This window comes from Gekko japonicus, unplaced genomic scaffold (genome assembly GCF_001447785.1).
Source record: "Gekko japonicus isolate JY-2015 unplaced genomic scaffold, Gekko_japonicus_V1.1 scaffold478, whole genome shotgun sequence".
Taxonomy (NCBI): domain Eukaryota; kingdom Metazoa; phylum Chordata; class Lepidosauria; order Squamata; family Gekkonidae; genus Gekko; species Gekko japonicus.
This window is the reverse complement of record NW_015173689.1, coordinates 999,530-1,015,828: the sequence shown is the minus strand read 5'-3', so window position 1 is coordinate 1,015,828 and position 16,299 is coordinate 999,530. Positions and strand designations below refer to the sequence as shown.

The following is a 16,299-nucleotide window of genomic DNA, read 5'->3' as shown; positions in this document are numbered from 1 at the left end:
ACGTGGAAACGCGCGGCCAGAGGCGGGTATTCGCTTGCCTGGTGGGGCGAGGAGAGCACATTCCCCGCAGCAGCCCCTGCGTCCCATCCTGGGAAGAGAGGGCAACGTTGCGAGCCTCTTCCCTTTGTTCGGCGTGTCATTCCCATTCACCCACACGTCGCTTTCGACCCAGCCCCTCCGGCGGGTTCCCCGCCCACATCTCCGGAACGAAACTCTGATCACCTTCGGGGAAAGTTGCAGGCGCTCCACCGCTAGTCTGCAGTTCCTCTCCTGGGGGCCCCCGGAATTTTCTCCTTCCTCCGGGGTAAAGCGAAGTACCTTAGCTCGCAGCGTATTCTTCGGATCTGGGCACACATGCGTGAGGCGTCAATGTATTTCCTATGCTTGATTTGCCCCTACTTTTGTCGGGCGGTTGTGTAGAGGGCTCGCCTCTTTGCCTCCTCTCTGTGTGTGTTTTTTTGGCTGCCGTTTGAAAGAACAAAACGGGATCGAGAGGAGGAGCCACAGTGCGTTCGGGGGTTGCAACCCCCCCCTTCTCTCCTCCTCTTCTCGTCCTCCATCCCCCTTCCTCCCCGTATGGGAGCAGGCTGGAAACTGTTGTTAGGTGTGTGATTCCTAGGTCGGCGGCACGCTGGATCGAACTAGGAGGAAACTGGGGGACAGTTTCAGACCGTCATGGAGAATGTGGAGTTTCGAAGCGGCCCGGAAAGATTTCCGGACAAAGATCCGAGGCTGAATCCCGTGTTTTTGGACCAGGGGCAGACCCACCAGCAGCTGTTGGTGATGGGGGAGCAGAGAGGAGTTGATCCGTACAAATTGGTGGAAGTACAATTGACTGGCGGAGCTCCATGGGGATTTACACTAAAAGGAGGAAGAGAACACGGGGAGCCGCTCGTCATCACGAAGGTAAGATACGCTGTGCCGTATGGATGTGCGTGTATTTGTTCGTGTGCATATACGAGAAGGAGTCGGGGCACTGCGTGCTGTTGGGCGAGTGAGTGATTCTCTGCTCCTTTTGTTTTTATGATCTGACTGGGGAATAAATACTGCAGTGTCATCGTGGGTTTCAGAGTCTGATGCTGGTCAGACAGTTTCCTGAACATGTGAATGGGTTTTTTGAGAACACTTTGTAGTTGTGACTTGGATCGATCCTAAAATGAACACTTCTGGAATTCTTGGTAGTAGCTGACTCCCTTTTAACTATGGACAGTTACATAGGAGTGTTGTCTGTCGGGCTACTATGAGGGTTGCCGACAAATCCTCCAGTATTATTCTTAAGGAAATGCTCCATCGCTGCCTTCATGTTGGGGAGGGGAATGTAAACAAAGAGTGTAAATAAAAAAGTTGATAAATAGTGGTTTAATTACTCAAACTGTGTGTTATACATTAGCCTTATTGAGAACAAGGAAATGGTTGAGGATTATTATTTATGTCTGGTAATGCTTCTAGCTTTATACTCCCAAGTCCAACACATACTTGGAGTATGTCCCATTGATTTTTAGATAACTTCCAATCATGGAGCAAAAATATTGTGTACACAAAAACACACCTGTTTGTTAAGCTGAAATGACTCTCCTGGTTAATTTATCTGTAATCACAAATTTTGTACTTGCAGTGGCCAAATTAGAATGGATAGTATACATATTGAGGCAAAGTCTACCTTTTATCCACTTCTTGAGGATAAAATAGCGATCCAAATGTGTTGAAAAAAATACATCCATGGTAGGGGATCTTATTTTGCCTGTTTGGATTTCCTGAATTGTCACACAATAGTGGTCCATTAAAAATGGTCAGTTGTTTCTTGTGGGAACAGTACTGTGTCCTCCGCCTCCTCCCTCCCCACAGAACAGTCTCTCTCTTCACTGTCACTTGTGTCTTTGTTTTGCACCTGCTAGACAGACAGCATTTCATTGATGGATTATCAACATTTCATCTAAAACTGAACATTTCAAGATAATTTCCTCACTTTTAAAGTTGTTGTAGTCTAATTGGGAAAGTGAAGCTGGGGAAAGATGAGCTTTGAAATACCCTGTATTGATTCTTTGTGGTGTTAATTTCATTGTTGCTTAATGAATACTGAATTAGATAGTTGTATTTTGTTGGAAAGAGTTTTCCTTCCTCCTTTCCAAAGCTATGGCAGCAATCTTATTCATGCTTACCTAGAAGTAAGACCCATTGAATGTAGTGGATCATCCTTCTCAGGTAACATGGATAGGTTGGACTGCACGTGTGGTTGTGGCAGTTGGTGTCCATGTTGGTGGGCCTGTGACATGTACTTCAGAACATAAGAGAAGCCAGTGTTGGATCAGGCCAATGGCCCATCCAGTCTAACACTTTGTCATACAATGGTGCCATCAGGAGGTCCATCAGTGGGGCCAAGACACTAGAAGCTCTCCCACTGTTGCCCCCCCCAGCACCAAGAATACAGAGCATCACTTGCCCCAGAGTTCCTATCTATACCTTGTGGCTAATAGCCACTGATGGACCTCTGCTCCATACGTTTATCTAATTCCCTCTTGAAGCTGTCCATTCTTGTAGCTGCCGCCACCTCCTGTGGCAGTGAATTCCATGTGTTGATCACTCTTTGGATGAAGAAGTACTTCCTTTTATTGGTTCTAACCTGACTGCTCAGCAATTTCATTGAGTGCCCATGAGTTCTTGTATTGTGAGAAAGGGAGAAAAGTACTCCACCGGCTCTATCCCATACATAATCATATAAACCACGTTGATGTCACTCCTTAGTCATCGTTTTTCCAAGCAGAAGAGCCCCAAGCGCTTTAACCTTTCTTCATAGGGAAAGTGTTCCAACCCTTTTATCATTCTAGTTGCCCTTTTCTGCACTTTTTCCAATGCTATAATATCCTTTTTGAGGTGTGGTGACCAGAACTATACACAGTATTCCAAATGAGGTCACACCATCGATTAATATAGGGGCATCATGCTACTGGCTGATTTGTTTTCAGTTCCCTTCCTAATAATCTCCAGCATAGCTTTGGCCTTTTTTATTGTAGTTGCACACTGTTTAGACATTGTCATTGAGTTATCTACTACGACTCCAAGATCTCTCTCCTGGTCAATCTCTGCCAGTTCAGACACCATCAACGTGTATTTATAGTTAGGATTTTTGACTCCAATGTTCATCACTTTGCACTTGGCCACATTGAACCCCATTTGCCACATTGACGCCCACTTGACCGTCCTTGACAGTTCCCTTTGGAGTGCCTCACAATCCTCCCTGATTTCCACCACCCTGAACAACTTCGTGTCATCTGCAAATTTAGCCACTTCACTGCTTACTCCCAACTCCAAATAATTAATGAACAAGTTAAAAAGCATTGAACCAAGTACTGATCCCTGTGGTACCCCGCTGCTTACCACCCTCCACTGAGAAAATTGCCCATTTATACTCACTCTGTTTCCTATTAGCCCGTTTTTGATCCACAAAACTATTTGTCCTTTTATCCCATGACTATTGAGCTTACTTAGGAGCCTTTGATGAGGAACTTTATCAAAAGCTTTTTGGAAGTCAAGGTGAACAACATCTATTGGGTCCCCCTTGTCCACATGTTTGTTCACTTCCTCAATGATCACTAACAGGTTAGTGAGACAAGATCTTCCCTTACAGAACCCATGCTGAGTCTGCCTCAATAGGTTTTGTTAATCAATGTGCCTACTAATTCTTTCTTTAATAACAGTTTCCACCAACTTACCTGGTATTGACGTCAGACTGACTGGCCTGTAATTTCCTGCATCTCCTCTGGAACCCTTTTTAAGATGGGAGTGACATTAGCAACTTTCCTGTAATATCGGGAAATGTCGAAGTTTCAGAGGAGGATCATTTATCTCTTCTTCTTGCCTCTCAAGTGCCTCAGCAAGTATATGTGCTTTTTCACGTTTGCTTCACTGTTAACTGGAGTGTCCCTGCTTTTTATCCACTTACCACTTTTTCAGTGAACCCAGCCCCATGGCCTGTACCATAAACTGGAGGGGCGCTTTCACACATGCGAAATAATGCTGTTTCAGTCCACTTCAGTGACTGTTTGCAAGTGGATTTTGCCAGTTGCAAAGTGCATTGAAAGCACATTATTTTTGTGTGTGAGAGTGCCTGAGATATGGGTTACATGACTGAACAGTCCTCTATAAAAAACATCTTATAGAAAACTGGCATGTCAGAGAGAAGACTAGGCTAGAACCAGTTTTCTACACAGAATTTGGTGGGGAGGAAAAGTCAGTCATTTGACCCTTTCTCCCTCACTGTGGAACAGCTCAGGGACATGTTTACCATCTCAGGCCTAAGTCAGCCTTACTCAATTACTGGCAACATAAGGCAGTGTATGAAGCAACATGACCTAGTAGATACTGCTTTACCACAACATTTAATACACCTACCTGCTTGCCTCAGTGCCTGGTAAGAAACTGTTTCTTTCTGAGTACAGGTAACAAGTGACATACACGTAATTTACCACAGTATGCTTAAAAACGGTCATATCTTCAATCTGACCAAGAATTTTTGAACTCGAGGATTCCTGATTAGCTGTATAAGTTTCTGGTATGTATGATGTATATGTATAAGGGGCCAGTGCATGTAGAAGGAAAGTAGGGCCCAAATGTGCTGGCCCCATTTGCAACCAAGCACATGGCTACCCCCCCCCCACATGTGTTCACCTTAGGGAAACACATTACCTGCTCATGCCCCTCTGGTCTGGAGTATATGCGTACAAACTACATTCATAGAACCTGTGCCCATGTTGGAATAAACGTGCAGTGGGGTAGTTGGTCTTGTAAATAATTTAGCGGGATGGGATTACCAGTTGCACTTGGTTGATAATATGCCACTTTGTAAGGTGTCTGTATTCACCCGGGTTTTGCTCAACATGCTCTTGGGAAAATGCAGTTGAAATGAAAGATACAGGAAGTGTTGTGGCGAATTCCTATATTGTATTAAGCATATGACATCAGATTGGGAAATTCAAAGGCTGACTTTTTCAGTCAGTAGTTTTTGCTATTCAGAGTGCCGGTAATGAACAATACATCTGTATTTTATTTTCTTCTTTAAAGGAAGCTGCTGTGGAAAGCAGCCAAATATATGCCGCTTGAGGGTCTAAAAAGGCTCTTTGGTAGATATGGTTAGACATGTATTTACTCTTATATGTTTACAGATGTTTAGATTTTATTAAATGTTGTTTGCACATTTTGCAAATTCTCTTCGGTGACTTTTGCATATTTAATATGGATCACAGAACACTTTAGATCCATTTATCAATTGCTACTTAAATATGGGCATTGCATGCTGTGTGTACATGTTTGTGTTGAAGGCAGCCATACAGTTCTTCAAAGTGCTCTTTTCCCTTTCAAGTAATGTTATGTATATTTTAAAGGTGATCATAGTTCAGCCATCCTTTGACTACAGCAGTGGTCTTGCTAACATGTGTGTGATCAGGAGTTGGGTCAATGGTGAAAGCAGATAGGAATGGACAGGTATGTGATCTGTTTTCATTTATGACCAGGGCCTGAAGCACCACATGCTTCAAACTTCCCAAAGTCTCTGAAAAACTGTGGGCAGGATGAAGTTATGTGAGAAGAATTTTTTATCCTGCATAGGTTTTTTGTGTTCTCTTGTTGCTCCTAATAGCAGCATAAGAAGTAATGTTCCTGTTGTCAACTGAAAGGATAACCCATCGTTCTTTATACATGGTAACATCTAACATTGCCTTTTAAAAGAAGATATGGGGGAAAGGGGTTTCATTGTGTTGAGTATTTTATACTGTGGAGTGCAGTCAGTTTTTGTTTTTTTAGTTTTGCTTCCACTTTGGTGGAAGAGAATAGTGTTAGACTACAAGAAATTCAGAATTAGGAAAAGAGTCAGGAATCGCATTGTGACCAGCATGTACGGGAATAGTTTGCAGTTGTTAACTGCTAGAAGGAAGAAAACTATGTTTTAGCATTGGAGTGTTGGTTGCAGAGATCTCTCTCTTAAACCCCAATAGTAATGGGGTAGTGTGTCCCATAACTGAATGTCTAAACTAGACTGTTTATGTTATGCATGTGGACACTGACAGCCCTTACAGCTTTTTCAAGCAATCTGTAAGTGCAAAAAAATCCACATCTGTTATCTTTTTGTTTTATCTAGTTCCCTCCTCCCAATACTGCAGAAATTTGCACTACTGTCTTTAAAATCTCACAGGACTAGAGATTCATTCCTTGGATAAATTGAGATTTGGGGATTTAAACATCCAACTCAGAATCTTTCTACCCAGTTTAAGTGGATACAAAGCAGCAGAAAAGATAGATTTGAACAGAAAAACTCCCCCCCCAGACGTTTTTATGATTTGTGAGTGGAAAAGGTTAATTATTTATTTACTTTATAGCTCACCTTTTACACTGAGACTGGATGCAGATTACACAGTTGTTTTCACTAATGATGAAGTAGTTTATGCATCCAAAACAATTTCAGAATAGTTCACATTAGAAAAATGAAACTACTCTGCTTCACAGAAATCACTGAAAATATAGAGGTTTCCCCTTTTAATCACTGCAGTTACTAGTTTTAGGCTGTAAAAGAATGAAGTAAATAAAATTTGTACTGTGAATCCTATAGGATGTGTACAGTTTTTTTTAAAAAAACATTCTTATATGATACAGCAGGAAAATACCATCCATCTATGTTAAAATACATTTTTATATGCAACCTTGAGATTTAGAATTTATGTAGAATTTTAAAGAACACAGTATGCATAGTAACCTTAAGACATCTTCTTACAGCAAATACACAAATCAGCCGCTGTGTCAGTTTTAACTTGATTTATTTTAACAAAAAATACTAAATGACAAGCACAAATTAAAATGAGCAAGAAAAATACAATTATCCGGTTTAATGCTGGAAAATCCAACTAGCTTTGTAGTGCAGGTGCCTATACTGTAGGGGAACTATTTTAGGGGAAATGGCCTACTCAGTAGTCTTTGGGTCCTTGGCTGGTGCAGAAGATCTGTACTGAATGTGCTGATGGACTGCAGTTTCTTGACATCCCCTAGTCCCATTTTCCCACACCCACCTACCCTGGAAGTCCTGAAGAGTTGAGGAAGGTTTTGCTAGGCAAGAAAAATGACAGAGGGTCCCTCCTATTGTTCATCTGTTTTGTTGTTTGACTTCCAATGGTAGTAACATGGAGTATAGAATGTGAGGGCAGGAGAAGAATGATTTTGGGAGAACACCCAATATCTCCAACTTCTCTCTCTGGCTTCCACTACTTTCTGTTGTTGTGCCTGTTGGTATCTTACTGGGGAATAGAAAGAGCCAAATGGCTTATGGTTGGTCATTCTTTTTATTCTGCAATAAAGCCGCCCTTAAGACGCATAAGCAAACAATTTATATGAGTGTTGGAGTATATGCCATGTCAGCTCTGTGAGACATTTTAATATTCCTGGTATACTCCTGCATGCCAGCTGCATTCTTCAGACAGCCTTCTCCTTGTAGTGTCCTCCTTTGGGACTGTATGTCTGGTGACGGTTAAGTCCAGCTCTTTGGAGAAGCTTACCAGACGGAGGGGCAGAGGCCACTTTATTTGTTCAGTAAGGCATGTAAAATAGTGTTATTTCATAGGATCTTTCTGTCTTTTTATCTTCTTGATGGACTTCTAAAAAAAGTGTTTTCAAAGTATCGTTGCTCTGTTGGCCCCCTGGATTTTAAGGAGGTAAGGCAGGATATGAATATTTAAAATAAATGCTTAGTTGCCTTTCTGACATGTGCTGCGCCTACATAGTGAGCATTACTGACTAATGATATAAAAATGTGTGCCTCTCGTTTTATGACTTATTGTTCTTTAGGTTGCTGTTATTCTGTTGACAAATTATGATTGGCTCCTCCCATGTATTATAATAGGGTTAACGATTTATTCTTAGAATGTCTACGAATAAAGAGGAGCTTACAAAAAATCTTTCTCAAAAGAAAATTGCCTTTGTTTAGTTTGGTAACTTTGACCTTGGTCCCTTCCTGAAGTAACAAAAACAAAACAGATTTAACAAACCTGATTCTTTAAAGCTCGCTTTTTTTAGGAGTCATTAAGTTCTCTTTCATATTAAAATGACGCTAAATTCTATTAAGACAATTCACTGAGGCTGATAGGAGACTATATGAGTAGAGTTTGGACCAGCGGACCAGCTAACTGCTTGGAAATATTTTGAAACTGCAAGCAAGATTGAATGGATAACTTGGCCTGGTAATACAATGTAAAACATTCACAGTACATATTTGGAGAGTTTTGGTGCATTGTTAAATAGATTCCTTCCTGCAGAGCCCTATGGTGAAACTGCCTACAGCAATAAACTGTGCAAATGAGTCAAGCTGGGTCTGGTGCAGTACTTGGCATGAGGAGCTTCCAGGTGAAACTTGATTTGCTGGAGGAAGTGGGTTTGCTGACTCATCTGGAGAGCCCATGTGAATCAGTGCGTCTGTGATGCTCCCAGCCCCTTCCGTTTAAATAGGAAAGGCAGAGTATAAATATTTTTAGCAGGTAAATGAGATATTTGGTGTGATAGTGAAATTAAACTTCAGTAACCTTGATAAATACTTTCTGTCTCGTTTTAACTACATGAAAAAAAGAAATCTCTTAAAATTCATAGACCTTGGTATTGGATTCCTAGGACTGAAAGCACACACATACTTACACATTGTAATGCAAATCAGCCTCCCTGCATGGCCATCAGAAACCTGATAAAAGTACACTTAAAGCCACTTTTCTGTTTTTCACATGTATGTACTAACAGCAGAGAGGGACTGATAATCACTTTGTATATGTGAATTTTGCCGGAGTATCCAGATGACTAGCTGTGGTATATTAAAGGTCTGTTCTTAGGCCATCTTTTTTGACAGAAGAAGAAGAGATTGGATTATGTCCTGCCCTTCACTACCCGAAGGAGTCTCAGAGCGGTTTACAATCCCTTTCCCTTCCCCTCCCCACGACAGGCACCCTGTGAGTTAAGTAGGGCTGAGAGAGCTCTCCCGAGAACTGTCCTTGAGAGAACAGCTCTGAGAGAGCCCAAAGTCACACCAGCAGCTGTATGTGCAGGAGTGGGGAATCAAACCTGGTTCTCCCAGATTAGAGTTGGTGCTCCTAACCACTACACCAGACGGGTCTACTGCTAGAGTTGAATCTGTTGAAAGAATAAGGTGTGGTGGAACAGTGACAACAACATTCATAGCCTAAAGTTAAGGCTGTTTTTGTGTGTGTACATTCCCTTCTTTTTTCCCAAATGCTTGAATGTAGTATTTTCTGCATACCTGAGATGTCTTTAGAGTTTGCAAAAACTGTTACCTTGTGTTTGGATGACCCTGTTTGTTGTCCCACTGGTAGGCATTGGATCATAAAGTTCGCTGTTAGGAAGAATGATGCATTTTAGCATACTGTCTATTGCAAGCTTCCAAAATGCAGTATGCTAGAACTAGGGTGTAAAACATAAGACCTGAGGCTCTTAATAAATCTACACAAATTATTGCCAACTTCCGGGCTAAAAGGCTGATGCTTCCTTTTAGTAGGGGACTGACTGACCCTTAGCTGCTGCCATGTGTAAAAGTTACAGCCATTGGTGGGTTTTGAGCTCTGTTTTAATAGCTGGCTTTTGGGGAATATATATGCTTTCTTCAGGGGCTGTAAGTTTGAACCAGGCAAATATGTGTTCTATTATACCTTTTGGTTATTGCAGTCATTTATAAATGTTTAACAAGGGAGTACTTGCCAGAGCTGTAGAGTCAGTTTCTAGTTTTTCCTCTGCTCTGTTTCAGAGAGAGCCCTAGTGGTTTGTCATATTTAGGTGGAGTTGATATGACTTGGTGAACAATTGTGGGCAGTGCACCTGGAGCAACTGCAAGTGGCGAATAACCAAGGTGAGTGTTACTATGGCGATAGTAAAAACACTTGCCTCAGTTATTCAAGCAATATTGTAACTGTAGAAAGCAGAGCAGATCTACCTTATATGGTGCATATCAGCTGAGTGACAAAAATGTGCTCAGGTATAACTAGCGCAAAGGAGGCAGGTGCGACATGACGGCAGCTGCATTTGCAATATGAGAAATGAACACCATTTGGCGCTTCTGAAGGGGCTTTTCAGAACGGCATGTCTTTTGTACAAATGCATGTTTTAAGAACAGGAAGGCATAATGCCAACTCCATGAAAATCATGTTCCAGGAATACCAACCCTATATAGTACCTTCTCTATATTCACAGAGCCCATCACATACATTATCTCAGCAATCCTTTTGTCAGCCTCTCCCATCTTCTGTATTGTCAGCTGTGAACATTACTTTAACAACATGCATGAAACATACTTGGGCTTAATGTTTGGTTGGATTCTGCCAGCTTTTTCACTAGTGTTAAGATGAAGGAGGGGCAATTTCCCACAATTGCGTTCCTCATTGTAGCCTATCCAGCATAACTTTTTGTCCACATCTCTGGCAAAGCTGGGAAGGGGGTCAAAACGGTGTCCTTCTTCCTTTCTGATAAGGAGGAATGCTGATAAGATTCAGCCCAGTTTTAAAATTGTGATAAAAAAAATCTTCTGCCAAAAGCAAAGGCCAAATTTATGTAAGGCACTCACTTTTCTATCATTTTTCTGCTGCCATTCTCGATGTATAAATGAAAACACAGTTCTAAATGTGCATGAATTGAATTTCTGATTTGTGAAAGTCCATTTAAAATGCACTTTTGTTGGTTTTTCTGAATCGATTCTTGCCATGTGGAAAGTTTGATCTGGCATGCCAACATTCCCACAGTTCAAAATGCATGTGTGATTTTAGTCTAACAGATTTAGTGAGGCATAAGCCTTCTTTGTTTCTCCCTGATCTTTGTGTGTTGTACCAACTCACTGTCATTTATATCTTCTGCACAATTGAGGACTTTCTGTCATCACTTCAGTTCTTTGGAGTAGCAAGGAAAGAATACTGGTTAGTACCTAGCCTGTCAAATTTCAGAAGACATTGAAAGATGATGGCATTTCAGGTGCCTTTTTGCTAATCCAACTTTATTATTTTTTGTGCAGCCAGATCTTAAACGTTGGGTTTATATGTTTGTTAATTTTTGTAAATAACTTTGCACCTCCTTTTTAAGGTGAAGGGCAGAATACATTTATTCTAAATAAATAAATAAACGATAAAGATGACTTTGCTCACCAGTGCTTTGCTACTATTGGCCTTCACTCTGTAGAGCCTAGAAACCTTATATGTGCACATGGATTGTAAGCTCCATGAGTGAGCACGTTCTGTTGTTCTTTACAGTGTCCAGTCCAATGATGATACTAAATAGATATTAAAAAGTATTTTTACTTGCATATATTTTTAAAAGTCTGTTTGCAGTTGGTCTCCTTTTGACTCTGTGGATGTTCAGCAGTACTGAGCCCCTCCTGTTCTCAAAGTTCAAATGTTTCTACAAAACCAGCAATACACCTGTAAGATTCTTCTGATAGGAAGCGAAAGCTTTTTCAGTAGTGAGTGGATATTTCCTTTTTATTTGCATACCTGCTTTTATCTATTTTTATCTGTAGCAAGCTTATTGTACAAGAACCAGTGTGGTCCAGCGGAAAGAGTATGGGTCCTTTTGCTGCATTGCTTGCCAGTTTGGTGTAGTGGTTAAGTGTGCGGACTCTAATCTGGGAGAACTGGGTTTGATTCACCACTCCTCCACTTGCGCCTGCTGGATGACCTTGGGCAAGCCATAGTTCTGACGAGCTGTCCTTGAAAGGGCAATTTCTGTCAGAGCTCTCTCAGCCCCACCTACCTCACAGGGTGTCTGTTGTGGGGAAGGGAAAAGGGAAAGGATTTTGTAAGCTGCTCTGAGACTCCTTTGGGTAGTGAAGGCTGGGGTATAAATCCAACCTCCTCCTCCTCCTCCTCCTTCTGTTTGATGGCATGAGTCTAATGAAAATGCACTTAGAGTCAATAGGAGATATAGTGGGAGGGTACACACATTACTGGGTATTATACTATTAAAATAATCTACCTCTTAGAAAAATCTAGGAGCTGAATATATAACAGCACAATATATGACAGTGATCTAGTCGGTTATGTGCTCTCTATTTAATTTGTATCAGTGGGGAGCGAGATAAAAGTTACAATCAAATTCAAACATGAAACTTGGTTCCAAGAAAGATCTTTTAGAAAATATTTCTTTCTCAGGTTGCTGTATGAGGAATGGTGTCCTTGAACTGCCTGACATACAACTTTGTAATCACCATGTGCTGTAATGTTTAGACATTGTTCCCATGACTTTCTGCTGTTGGGGCTAAAATAGTTAGCCAGTGCCTCTTGCAACATCACCTGTGTTGAACTGTTTTCTGCCCTTATTTCTTTAATTGCAGTGCTACCTGGTCAAGGCTTATGTCATTAAAATCTTTACCTAAATAGGTGAAGATTTCAATGACACAAATCGTGACTGAACATAGCTCTTGTGTAGTCTGGTTACTACTGTATGCCTGTGCCACTATTTGGAGTGTTTTTTGTGGTTTATATTTTGAGACTTCCTGATTGAGGTTAAAAGTGAGTTGCACATGTGGAATATTGGCATTGTTTTACATTGGATATTCTAGGATATGGTTGGAAGGCATGTGATTAAGCATTGTTGCAGAGTTTAGCAGGTCTGAGGCCAGTCAGTGTCTGGATTCTGACCGTCTGTATGTTGCACTGAGTTCTGTGATCACAGAAAGTTAGGATATAAATTTAATTATAATGCAATAATCTAGTGAACAAAAATTAAGGCAGAGCTAACATGTTTATGTTAATTTGTTGAAACAATGAATGATCTTTCCCAGGGTTTTGGGACCTGTGTTGGGGAAGAGGACTGGAGTGAGGAATTTCACAACGGAGTGAAATAGCTTTTCCTTCCTCTTCGGCAGGTATAGCTCCACTGAGGAAAGTGGCTTATTTCACCCTTGTCCATTTCTACTCCAGCCCCCTTTCCTGCATGGTGACAGAGGAATGAAGTGGAATGTAAGAAAATTGTTCACTGTCTACCTCCCATGCACAAATGGTTGTATCCAAACCACCATCTCCAGTCGAACATTATTTTATTTATTTATTTTGTATTTATAATTTGATTTATATCCGCCCTCCCCTAAGGCTCAGGGCGGCTAACAATTGGGGCAAAAGCCATAATTAAAACAATTAAAACAATGTAAACATAACAATAGTACAACAAAGTGCTGGTGCTCTGATGTTCCCAGTTCCAAGATGGGTTCCAGTAGGGTGGATTTGGACCAATGACGTAAGTTCCAAAGCAGCAGATAGCCAGTCTTCTTCCCATGGCCTGCTTGCACCCTGATGGTATCTCTGCCAATTTTCGGCGACGGTGCATTGATAGAACAGTAGCGGCGACGGCCCCTGCTCGAAAGCCTACCCATATCTACATATGTATACATATGTCAGTACCAGGGGTCATTTCGTAGAAAAAGAGGTGCAGGAGCTCATTAGCGTAGCTCATTAGCATAACTTATTTGCATATGCCACACCCCCTGACATCACCAGAAGTGTGTCAGAAGGCAACACCCACCGCTCAGGCTCCACTGGACTGTTTTGGATTGCTAGCTATGGGGGGGGGGGAGAACGTGCAGATCTGTCCTCGCAGAGGAGGGAGAGCTTGTACCTGAATAAAACTTGTTCTTAAAGGTGCCACTGTATTGTTTTGGACCGGGGAGCTGGGGGGAGCTCTGCAACTTACCTGGCTGCTTCTTGCTCTGACTGAGGGCTGCTGGGAGCAGGGGGTGGGGCTTGTTGCATGTGCCCACCCCCTGGGCTCTTTACTGCCGGAGCTCCGCTCCTGTGCACTCCTGCAGGAAATGACCCCTGGTCAGTACTAAAAGTTAATGAAGTTACTTAAACGGATTTGTTTTTGGCACATTAGAGTTTCATCTTGTATATTTTTATGTAGGGGATGGTGTAGTGATGGATACATAACTGGTACAGATTGTTTTCATTTGTATCTCGCCATTTCACCAAAGATTTATGGATATATTTGTGGGTCCACATACATTGTTCTGCTTTAGTTTCCAGGATGAAGCCAGTCTGCATGTGTTTTTTGAAAAGTATTTTATAAACTGCCAATGCAGTGGTTCTTCTTTATTAGAGTTTTTGCTTAACATGATGGTGGTTTTTAAGGTACCATGTAGTGGAAAATCCACAGTTACCATGTTTGGAGAAATGCTAATAAATTACCCTGCATGTTCACTTAGTCCATTGATTGCAGCTACATGGGTTGTTTGCTCATGTAGCTAGAATTTGTGTCTGGAACTTGCTTGACACTTGTGTATATTTATTTAACATACTTGACACACTCTTAGGAAATCAGTTTCATAACCATGCTCACTGGATATTGAAACTTTGAAAAGTTTTAATATACTGACAGCAAGATATCCAAGCGAGCTAGGTCAATAACATCTACTTGTGAGAATATACATTAAGCATGTGCTTTGCCTTATTCTGTTTTCCTTATTCTACAAGAAGTAAATGAGGACGGTATTTGGAATATTTGCAAGATATTTGGAATCCTATTTTATATTTAACACAAATATGTATTACTAGTTTATTATTTTACTTAGTATTGGATGAGAAAATGAGTGTTTCTAGATGTTTAGCATACCCCACAAAAATGCATAGAGTTAAGGCAACATAACTGTGTGCAGAACAAATATTCGAGTCATGAGCAATGGCAGAATGATGGAGATAAGCAGGGGTCAGGTTGAGGGGCAAAATGAGGTTCAGAATGTGGTAGATACTTTGTAGGTAAATAGAAAGGAAAAAACAGGACAGGGTATAGTAGGAGAATGTGAATTTCAGCAGCGTGGCCCCAACTTTTAAGGAAAAGTAGGAGAGGAATTGGGGCCTGTGCATCACATAAGGGTTTGTTTTTGCTGTTATAGAGGTAACAAGGGGCGGGACCCGCAATACTCGCAGGAGGGGGGGAGGGAGCTCCACACCTATGAGGAAGAGGAGGAAGCAGCAGGAGGAGGTAAGTCCCCCTCATCCCACCAGTTCCCCCGTCTCCTCCCCCCCCGGCTCAATCTCCTCCCCCCGGCTCAATCTCCTCCCCCCCGCTCCGAAGCGAGGCCTGGGCGGCTGCAAGCTGGCGGGCCTCGCTGACCTCCCCCCTTCCCCGAAGCAAGGCCCAGCGGCTTGCAGCCGCCCGGTCCTCGCTGCCCCCCCAGGCTCCGAAGCAGCGGTGGCGGTGAGGCTGGCTGCAGAGCGCTCCCTGCGCATGCGCAGGGGATGCTCTGTCACTTTTGGGGGGATTTAAATATCTCCCCAATATTTTTTTACAGGTTTCAGATTTTTGTGCACACCTGGGGACTGCCCCAAGTGTGCACGAAAATCTCCCCCCCAGGTGCCCCCGATGCGCAGATTTAGGTATCCGCACGCGCGGGGGTGACTTGGCTATTAGATATATAGATGTCTCAAAAGTCCTGAAGAAATACATGATGTATAAATTCATAGGTCAGAGGTCAAAGAGCTGTACAATTAATTCCATGTGCTCAGGGGGTTTTCCCTATTGGCACAAAGTCTGCCTAAGCAGACTTTTGGGTTAGGACTTGAACAAACTGCACAAGAGGCTATGGAGTCTTCTTCGAGAACTGGTTGGACATGCTCTGTCAGCAAGTATATCTTGTGTCACTACCAGTAGGAAGATTTGAAAACATGAGTCATTTCAAAATTTAATGCGTAAATATTGCTCTGGTGTGGCGTGTTGTCGCTTGGAGTTTTGGAATCTATTCTGAAGTGCTCTGCAGGACAGTGTTTTCTGAATGAGGACTGAAGGAAATTGAATGGTTAATGATATGTTATTATTTTGGAGGAGGACCCTCTGCTTTGGATAACACAAGTATTTTATCTAGGAAATGCAATATCTTCCCACTCATAGACTTACATTATTTTAAGAGTTGTAAAACCACAAATGCTTTGTCTTATCTTTCATATGGCAGTTTGCTCATTCTATCAATCCTCTTATGAAGTCTGGAATTCATTTTTTTTTTGTACCATGGAAATCCAGTGACAGCATTTAACTTAAAAGGCTACTTACCTGTATAGTTTTTTTTGTTGCTAATACTAGCTGGATAAACAAAAGTTTATGATAATTTGTTTTTAAAAATGCTTCCAAGTAACCACTTTACCATAAGGATATTTTACCTTTTCTTCCAGCAAATATAGTATTAAATGCACAAAGCATTTTTGAAGGCTGCAGCAAGTTAATGTGTCCAGACCATAGCCAGTATGGGTGATAAGGGCAGAGGTCATTTCGGGGGGGAACGCGGGGGAACGCAGTTCC

General features: G+C 41.8%; 1 protein-coding gene across 1 annotated transcript in view; it reads left to right on the top strand.

Moving 5' to 3' along the window:
- Positions 1-680: 680 nt before the first annotated feature.
- Positions 681-16,299, top strand: part of SHROOM2 (shroom family member 2) — a 168,413-nt gene continuing 152,794 nt past the window's right edge. The window contains exon 1 of the mRNA XM_015423139.1: positions 681-906. Within this exon, the coding sequence (XP_015278625.1) occupies positions 784-906 (123 nt within the window). The 5' untranslated portion in view covers positions 681-783. The remainder of the gene's footprint in view (positions 907-16,299) is intronic.